This window comes from Oncorhynchus mykiss, chromosome 8 (assembly GCF_013265735.2).
Source record: "Oncorhynchus mykiss isolate Arlee chromosome 8, USDA_OmykA_1.1, whole genome shotgun sequence".
NCBI lineage: Eukaryota > Metazoa > Chordata > Actinopteri > Salmoniformes > Salmonidae > Oncorhynchus > Oncorhynchus mykiss.
In genome coordinates, this window is record NC_048572.1 from 32246173 (window position 1) to 32255955 (window position 9783).

General features: G+C 42.7%; 1 protein-coding gene across 3 annotated transcripts in view; it reads left to right on the forward strand.

Annotated features, from left to right (window-relative positions):
• Positions 1 to 9666, forward strand: part of LOC110529800 (phospholipase B1, membrane-associated) — a 39263-nt gene extending 29597 nt beyond the window's left edge. For all 3 annotated transcript variants that reach the window (XM_036985290.1, XM_021612336.2, XM_036985289.1), the window contains exons 31-42: positions 2023 to 2090; positions 2240 to 2283; positions 2891 to 2993; positions 3213 to 3264; positions 3536 to 3616; positions 3749 to 3814; positions 3945 to 4039; positions 4158 to 4239; positions 4462 to 4566; positions 4669 to 4764; positions 5182 to 5256; positions 9341 to 9666. In XM_036985290.1, the coding sequence (XP_036841185.1) occupies positions 2023 to 2090; positions 2240 to 2283; positions 2891 to 2993; positions 3213 to 3264; positions 3536 to 3616; positions 3749 to 3814; positions 3945 to 4039; positions 4158 to 4239; positions 4462 to 4566; positions 4669 to 4764; positions 5182 to 5256; positions 9341 to 9607 (1134 nt within the window). In that variant the 3' untranslated portion in view covers positions 9608 to 9666. The remainder of the gene's footprint in view (positions 1 to 2022; positions 2091 to 2239; positions 2284 to 2890; positions 2994 to 3212; positions 3265 to 3535; positions 3617 to 3748; positions 3815 to 3944; positions 4040 to 4157; positions 4240 to 4461; positions 4567 to 4668; positions 4765 to 5181; positions 5257 to 9340) is intronic.
• Positions 9667 to 9783: the final 117 nt, after the last annotated feature.

Genomic DNA, 9783 nt, shown 5'->3' on the forward strand with positions numbered 1-9783 from the left:
TTCAGTTTTTGGTGGCCTTCCTAAGCCAACATACTTAGGGAAGAGGCTTCTGATGCTAACATGCATGAAACCAAGGTGTTTACTGTTACAGAAGGCAACAAATGAGAGCGCCTGGGGACACACAGTGCCTGGGTTAACCTCTACATCACCCGAGGAACAGAGGAGTAGGATGAGGGTACGGCTAATCAGAACTGGTCGTCTAGTGCATTGGGAAAAGAGAATAAATGGAACAGATTTCTGAGCATGGTAGGTTAGATTCAGGGCATAATGTACAGACGGGTATGGTAGGGTGCGGGTACATTGGAGGTAAACCTAGGCATTGAGTGACGATAAGAGAGGTTGCATCTCTGGAGGCACTAGTTATGCTAGTTGAGGTCACCGCATGTGTGGGAGGTGGGACAAAATAGATATCTGAGGCATGTTGAGTGGGGCTAGGGGCTCTGCAGTAAAATAAAACAATGATAACTACCCTAAACAACAGTATACAAGGCATATTGACATTAGAGACATAAAGCGAGGCATAAAGCAATCACAGGTGTTGATTTGGAGAGCTAGCTAAGACAACAACAGGTAAGACAACAACAGCTAATCAGCTAAGACAACAACAACAGGTAAAATGGCGATGAATGGGCAGAGAGGGTCAGTTAACTACACACAGGGCCTGAGTTCGAGGCTGGGGCCGACAGATAAACAAAATAAACAAAATGGAGTATCGTGATTAATGAACAGTCCAGCAGACATCAGCTATGTAGCCAAGTGATCATAGGGTCCAGTGAACAGCAATAGATGAGACAGGAAAGCCGTTAGGTAGTCGTTACTACGCTAGCCAGGAGATGTGCGTGGCTCAAGGCTAACTGGTGCTAGCTTTGGGACAAGGGCGTCACCGACGTCTGGCAAAGGCCGGTTGAGGGCACATCGGACGGAATTACGTCGGCAAACCAGTCGTGATGATTCGGCGGGACTCCTTGTCGACAAAGGGTCCAGGCCAATTGGCAAAATAGGTATTGTAGCTGGAGTAATTTAGTTGGCTAGCCGGGAGATGCACCTGGCTCGAGGCTAACTGGTGCTAGCTTTGGGACAAGGGCGTTAGCCACTATTGTCACGCCGGTGCGTCCGGTGCAAAGGTCCAGAGCTCACGGCAAGAATCTGGTGATGTAGTTGCTTCTAGTCGTGTTAGTGAAGGGTCCGGGAGGCATCAGCTGTGTACCCGAGTGATCATAGGGTCCACTGAGCAGGCCGGGAGATGGGCCCGGCTCAAAACTAGCTTCGAGGCTGGGCCACTCTATAGCAGCTAGCTTGCTGCGATGATCCAGTGTAATGGTCCAGAGCTTACGGCAGGAATCCGGTGATGTAGTGGACAAAAGCAGTCCATAATGCTCAGGGTTGATATCGTGCTGTGCAGATTGGCAGGTATTATCCAGGCTAAAAGCAGCTGGTGTCTGAGCTAAAGGTAAAAGCCGCTAACAATGACTAAATAGCTAGTAGCTAATTAGCTGGTTAGCTTCTGATGGCTAGCCCCTGATGGAGGTTCTAGCTATAAGGTCTAAAAATAGCAGATCCGTATCACACTGGGTGAGGCGGGTTGCTGGAAGGTATATTTAATTTGAAAATAGAAAAAAAGGTTTAAATATATTGAAATACATATATACAACAAAAAAATATGAAAAAACAGAACATTTACACGGGACAACAACAAACACGTCCGCACTGCTACGCCATCTTGGAATATCGCCATGCCCTCTGCCACGCCCCCTGCCATGCCCACCACCTTAGCCACTTTTTGATCCAGAAAAACCCTGATATGAACCATCTAATAATTTGTTATCAGGGAGTCGTTTGGCATTAGTGATGCCCCATTGATGTTCTAAGTGTTTGTGCAAGCCAAGTGTATTCATATGCATACTAATGTACCAGCAGTACATGCTTGTGTCTGACTGTTATATTATCCTTTGTGCTGAGAGGATACAGTATATTTGTTACATAATGGGTTGTTTATGTGCCTTTGTTGTAATCTGTTTGCAGGCAGCAGTTGGAGCCAAGGCAAAGAACGTGTTGCAACTCAACACGCAGTATAAAGGAGTGTCATGGAGGTACCTACTGTAATGAATCATGCAGAAAAATAGTCAAACTACACAGCATACATATTATGGACCACTTGCAGAGTACATTGACACTGCCATACTGTTTTTTTAACAATTGTCAACAGTGAAATTGACTAAATGTGTGCGCATTTCTGCAGTATCGGAGGAGATCAGACCTTGGACACAGTCACCACACTACCAAGTGAGTCACTATTTCCTCTTGTCACTGATTCTATTGGCTCATTTTAAAGGAAAACTCGTTTTTTGTGTTTAGTAGGATAAATTACAAATTCGGTTAACATCTGACTCCAGAGTGATCTGTTCTTGCAATTTGTAGTCTATGGCATTTCAGATTTAGGTATGACATTTTTTTACTCAGCAGTTTGGATGTAGTGAGCTACTTTTGAAAAGTTAAGTAAACTATACGTTTCTTAACTTCTTCCGGGGTGAAGTAATTTGTAGCTTGGTACGCTATATTTTCAGAGTAGCTTCCTCACACTGATGATTTCACATACGACCCGTTTCTGTCACATCTTTGGAGAAAGACTGCAATGAATTCACAGTGCACAAGACATGACATCGCCCGTCCCATGATCTTGTGGCTTTGCAGCATTCCACATATCCACAAGATGGCGGTCTCAGCATATGATATCATGACATTCCTTTGGAGTGCAGCCTCCTTGTATAGAGGAAACATTCTTCATCAAGCACCCTCTCTGTAGTTTAGCTAAAATGGACCATTTGATACTGAAATGTCTGTGTGCTTTACCAGAATAAGCCAATAAGTATTTCCCATCTCTCTTTCTCAGACATCCTGAAGAAATTCAACCCTTCCCTCCAGGGATTCTCCAAGGGTCAGGGCTTTCTGCAGAATAACGGCTTCAACATGGCGGTGCCTGGAGCCATGGCCTTGTGAGTAGAGAGCTAAGTTTAGACCTCTCTGTTCCCTCGTCCACTCACTGTCCTCTTTTTCCTGTCAATCTATTTCCCATCCTTTTCTTTTGTGTCATCCTTTCATTTCCAGCAGCTCTGGCTGCTAGCCTATCACCTCCCTCTGAGTTTCTCCTGTATTTTCTTCTCATTTGAATAAAGGCATAATAAACACCACATTTGAACAAATGTCTCTTGTAGTGACATCGCAGCCCAAGTCCAAGCTCTCATCAAGGCCATGAAAGATGACAAGGTGAGACTCTGTTCTATGTCCCATTGGCACCTGTTCCATACATAGTGCTCTACTTTTGACCAGAGTTCTATGGGCCCTAGTCAAAGTAGTGCACCACATGGAGAATCGTTTTCAATTTGGGACGCAACCTCTTCAATGTGTTGAATAGTTATACTGGACTCAATTAGTAATCATAATTCCATATTGTTGTATTATATAAGTGTATGATAATCTATAATCTATCTATAATCTTTTTCTCTCTTCTCATTGTATCCCTTCGTCTTCCACACAGAAGGTGAATTTTGAACAGGATTGGAAGCTAGTGACCTTATTAGTTGGTGCCAGGGATCTGTGTGATTATTGCATGGACCATGTATGTAGTCTTATCCTAAAGTCAAACAAAAGACACAAAAAAGTATTACAATCTTAATAACTTTGTTGCACACTGGAGAACTGTGGTAGTGTTAAAAATAGTGTTATTTACTGTATGCTCTTCTTTGCACAGAACAACCTTACACCCAAGAACTACAGTGAGAATCTGATGTTGAGCCTGGACATGCTGTACAAAGAGGTAAGTGATGGACAGCTTGGTAATGGAGATCTATTATAGGTGAAAGCCTGTACTTACTCAACAAGGATCGTTTGCAGAATCTAAAGATCTAAACCCCTCTTTTCTCTCTCCCTCCATCTCTCTCGCTAAGGTACCCAGGGTAATGGTCAATGTTATCGAGGTTCTGGAAATGAATCCGTTGAGGAGTGTCAGGAAGAACGATCTGGTCTGCAACCTCATACAGAGGTTTGTTTGGGACCTCCCCATTCCCCCACGAAGACGGCAGCCACACCCATTGCATTGTATGTCGGTAGAATGTGTATATTCAGAATGCTTCCTCTCAAGTGTCTTTGTTTTTGCACAGGAATGCTTGCCCCTGCTTTTTGAACCCTGAAGAGAATTCTCCTGAGCTTGCGGAGGTTAGGCAGATCAACCAGGAGTACCAGGTAAGTGCAGAAAAAGGTCTGAACTACCAGTCTTAAAAAATCTGGGATTTGGAGGGTCTTTGCCAATGTTCCAATGTGTCATGTAAAGTGTGTTACTCAGAGATACATAAGCTCCACAGATAAAGATACAGGGATTCGATGTGATCCGATCAATCCGACACAATTCTACAATACTTAACAGTGTCTCTTTGTTCTCTCTACCCTCTCTGTGCTTCTGTCCAGATCGAGACTGAGAGACTGGTCTCTGGGGTGCGCTATGATGGGCGAGAGGACTTCACTGTAGTTGTTCAACCCTACTTACGAAACGTATTTGTCCCTCTCATTGGGGTGAGTGTGGTTTAACTGCGCACACACACACATGCATGCATGTATGCGCAAGCCCGCACAAACACACACACACACTGACACTGCGTTCTCTTGTCTCCTCAGATTGGGAAGCCTGACCTGAGTTTCTTCTCAGTGGACTGTTTCCACATCAGTGAGCGAGCACACGCTGAGATGGCCATTGCTCTCTGGAACAACATGGTAAAGACAGCCACATAAAGGGTAGTGAGGGTCCCAGATCTGTTTGTGCTGTCTTGCCAAATCCCCATGTTCATTTTCAAGACAGCACCCACATATCTGGGACCAGGCTACATAGAGAGCACTCTTTTTTTATTTGACCTTTATTTAACTAGGCAAGTCATTTAAGAACAAATTATTATTTTCAATTACGGCCTAGGAACAGTGGGTTAACTGCCTTGTTCAGGGGCAGAACAACAGATTTTTACCTTGTCAGCTCTGAGTTTCGATCTTGCAACTTTTCAGTTACTCGTCCAACGCTCTAACCACTAGGCTTCCTGCCCCTCTGAAGCTTAACTCAAAACACATGAGCTCTATGGTCAGTGTATTTCCAGGCATACAGGTTTGTGGTCTGACAACGTTATTGTTTTGCTTTTACAGTTGGAGCCGGTAGGCATGAAGCAGGGCTACAACAACTTCACATACAACCGCACCAAGATCAACTGCCCCTCTGAGGTATGCTGAATGCACATGACATGAACACAACATTTATTGGGGAAAAGTTTCCCTGCTGAAAAAACTGCATAGACCATTATATGCTGGTGACTAGTACTGGTTTCGCTGGTGACCAGCCTTGGTGACAATGACTGCCCCCTCTCATAGAAGCCCAGAAGTTCAAGGGCGACCACAGGCTGTTGTGTTCTTTGTTAGACATTCGTGGTGCCAATACTTGCTTCTATTAGACCAGCTGTGCACTACATGACCAAAAGTATGTGGACACCTGCTTGTCCAACTTCTCATTCCAAAATCACGGGCATTAATATGGAGTTTGTCCCCCCTTTGCTGCCATAACAGTCTCCACTCTTCTGGGAAGACTTCCTACTAGATGTGGGAACATTGCTGTGGGAACTTGCTTCCATTCAGCCATAAGCGCATTAGTAAGGTTGGGCAATTAGGCTTGGCTCGCGGATGGTGTTCCAATTCATCCCAATTGTTCGATGTAGTTGAGGTCAGGTCTTTGTGCAGGCCAGTCAAGTTCTTCTACACCGATTCCAACAAACCATTTCTGTATGGACCTCGCTTTGTGCATGTGGGCATTGTCATGCTGAAACAGGAAAGGGCCTTCCCCAAACTGTTGACACAAAGTTGGAAGCACAGAATAGTCTAGAATGTCATTGTATGATGAAGCGTTAAGATTTTCCTAGACTGGAACTAAGGGGCCTAGCCCGAACCATGAAAACCAGCCCCAGACCATTATTCCTCCTCCGCCAAACTTTACAGTTGGCACTATGCATTCGGGCAGGTAGCGTTTTCCTGGAATTGCCAAACCCATATTTGTCCGTCGGACTGCCAGATGGTGAAGCTTGGAACTCTGTAGTGAGTGTTGCAACCAAAGACAGACATTATTAAGCACTATGCGCTTCAGCACTTGGTGGTCCTGTTCTGTGAGCTTGTGTGGCCTACCACTTCGTAACTGAGCCATTGTTGCTCCTATACGTTTCTACTTCACAATAACAGCACTTACGGTTGACCGGAGTAGCTCTAGCAGGACAGACATTTCATGAACTGACTTGTTGGAAAGGTGGCATCCTACGACGGTACCATGTTGAAAGTCTGTGTGCATGGCTGTGTGCTTGATTTTATACACATTTCAGCAACGGTTTTGCCAAAATAGCCAAATCCACTAATTTCAAGGAGTGTCTAGATACTTTTGTATATATAGTGTATGTCCTTGAACCAATTATTTAAAATTGCAGACATTATAGCTACAATATGTAACTTTTTAGGTGACCCGACCAAATTCACATAGAAATGTGAGTTATAGATCTGACTTTGTCATTGAAAGCAAGTCTAAGAAGCGGTGGATATGTTCTATGTGCGCTATTCCTATGCCTCCCGTTCTTAAGTTTCATTTTTGCATCTTTTATTTTCGGTTTTGTACACCAGCTTCAAACAGCTGAAAAGAAAATATTTGTGGATATGGAAAATATATTTCACACCGGTTTAGATGGTACAATTCTCTACACAATGACTGCTTGTTTTGCCAAATAAACTGAAATACAATTAACAATAAGAATTTTAGCAACCAGGAAACCAGAAAATATCATTTAGATTCTACCAGCAACCTGCAGTACCGCGGTCCGGTCGGCCTTCAACTTGCGATCCTCAATGAGAGGGGGCAGCACTGACCTAGCCTGCAACGTTACTTCCTGGACTAGCTCAATCTGCATGTCTCTATGAGACATCTATTTTATTAAGCTAAAAATCTACTTCTATGGGAAGATCTCAAGGGCATACTGCACGCATCCTGTCTCCTCGTCTCCTACTCAAAACACATTGGATGAGAAAGACAGAGGTCCCTTTCCCCTGACCTTCTCCTCCAATTTGTTTTTAGAACGATAAGAGGAGAGAGGATGCAAAGAGAATGCAATTGAAATCTTCCCCTTGGCTTCAAATGCGCTATTGAGTCTTCACATAGGAATGAATGGTGTCACGTGATCAATGGCGTTATCCATTTACAGTATATATACAATCTATGAACCAGCTAGACCCTGCTGGTCAGACCAGCTTGACCAGCTAGACTAGGGATGGGCAACTTTTGTAGGCCACGGATAAATTCCCCCACAAAAAATCTAAATATATATACAGTACCAGTCAAACATTTGGACACACCTACTCATTCATGGGTTTTTCTTAATTTTTACTATTTTCTATATTGTAGAATAATAGTGAAGACATCAAATCTATGAAATAACACATATGAAATAATAATATTTTATATTTGAAATTCTTTAAAGTAGCCACCATTTGCCTTGATGACAGATTTGCACATGCTTGGCATTCTCTCAACGAGCTTCATGAGGTAGTCACCTGGAATGCATTTCAATTAACAGGTGTGCCTTCTAAAAAATTAATTTGTGGAATGTCTTTCCTTCTTAATGCGTTTGAGCCAATCAGTTGTGTCGTGACAAGTTAGGGGTGGTATACAGAAGATAGCTCTATTAAGGTAAAAGACCAAGTCCATATTATGGCAAGAGCAGCTCAAATAAGCAAAGAGAAACAACAGTCCATCGTTACTTTAAAACATGAAGATCAGTCAACCTGGAAAATTACAAGAATTTTGAAAGTTTCTTCAAGTGCGTCTCAAAAACCCTCAAGCTCTATGATGAAACTGGCTCTCATGAGGACCACGGGTTACTTACTTATAAGTTAAATACTTATTTTCCACCATAATTTGCAAATAAATTCATTAAAAATCCTATAATGTGATTTTCTGGATTTTTTCCCTCATTTTGTCTGTCATAGTTGAAGTGTACCTACGATGAAAATTACAGGCCTCTCATCTTTTTAAGTGGGAGAACTTGCACAATTGGTGACTGACTAAATACTTTTTTGCCCCACTGTACATATATATAATTTTTTTTTTTACTCAGTCTCAACTTTATCATATATGCATAGTCACTTTAACTATACATTCATGTACATACTACCTCAATTGGCCCGACCAACCAGTGCTCCCGCACATTGGCTAACCGGGCTATCTGCATTATGTCCCACCCGCCAACCCCTCTTTTACGCTACTACTACTCTCTGTTCATCATATATGCATAGTCCCTTTAACCATATCTACATATACATACTACCTCAATCAGTCTGACTAACTGGTATGTATGTAGCCTCGCTACTTTTATAGCCTCGCTACTGTTATTTTTCACTGTCTTTTTACTGTTGTTTGCATTTCTTTACTTACCTATTGTTCACCTAATACCTAATACCTTTTTTGCACTATTGTTTAGAGCCTGTAAGTAAGCATTTCACTGTAATACCTGTTGTATTCGGTGCACGTGACAAATAAACTTTGATATGATTTGAACTTACTGTTGAGTGTTAGAATAGTAAAATACTCAAAGTACAATTTCAAAATCTGGTTGTGCATCAGAAGTTTTCTCTTGTTATGTCAGTAACTGTCAGAGCAAAATGTGTAGAATTGCAGGAAATTAGCTGTTAAACTGCTATTTTGTCCCCTGTCACATGGCAAAATGAGTAGAATTGCAGGAAATTAATTATAACATTTCAATATCTTCTCACAACCCCATGGCAAAATGTGCAGAATTGAAGCAAACTTGCTTTAAAATTGCAACATTTCCCTACAGCCCATGGCAAACAAGAATGGCAGGAAATTAAATCTAAAACTTATCTCCGATGTCAAGAGTGGAGCCCCTTATGATGAGTTCAGATTTTTTTGTGGCCCCCACCCCAATCAAAGTTGCCCATCCCTGAGCTAGACCATGCTGGTCAGAGCAGCTTGACCAGCATAGGCCAATATGGACCAGCATAGACAAGCAAGGACCAGCTGGAAATGCATGCTGGTCTATGCTGTTTTTTTTTATAGCAGGGTTGATCAGGTGTTGGCTGAATTGGCAATCAGTGAGTCAGTTGTCGGCTTACTTGACAGTATGTGTGGGTTGTCGAGTGTGTTGGTTGAGTAGTAGACCATTTTAGTCATATCCCCTACTGAAAGCTATTTCTTACAATGTCTAAGAAGAAGATCTATGCTCAGGTTAGTTTCCCCTGAACTGAAATTTGCTCTCTCCTTTAGGATCAACCCTTCATCTTCACTAAGGTCAATAGCCTCCCGAGTCCACCTGTTACCACTACCACCCCTGTCCCAGTCACTAACACCACCACCCCCAGCCCTGTGCCCCGGTGTGACTCCTCCATACCTGTGTGGGTGCCCGTGTTGCTGGGCGTCACTGGCTTACTGATCGGCTGGGGAATCACATGGCTACTCATGTCCTGCAGAGAACGGCGGAATAAGAGGAAAATGGGAGAGAAAGAGGTTGAGATGAAAGGAACTGGTTTCTAATGATATTCAGCAACAGATAACAAATACTTTTTTATAGTTTGAATGTGGAAATACAGTGTCAAAAGCATGTAGGTGGCATGGACAATAATTTAGCTTTGTATCAACCGAAATGGTTAAATTGTCAGTAACTATGTCATTGGGTATTTCAAGAGAAATGTTGGCATTCAATTGCATCA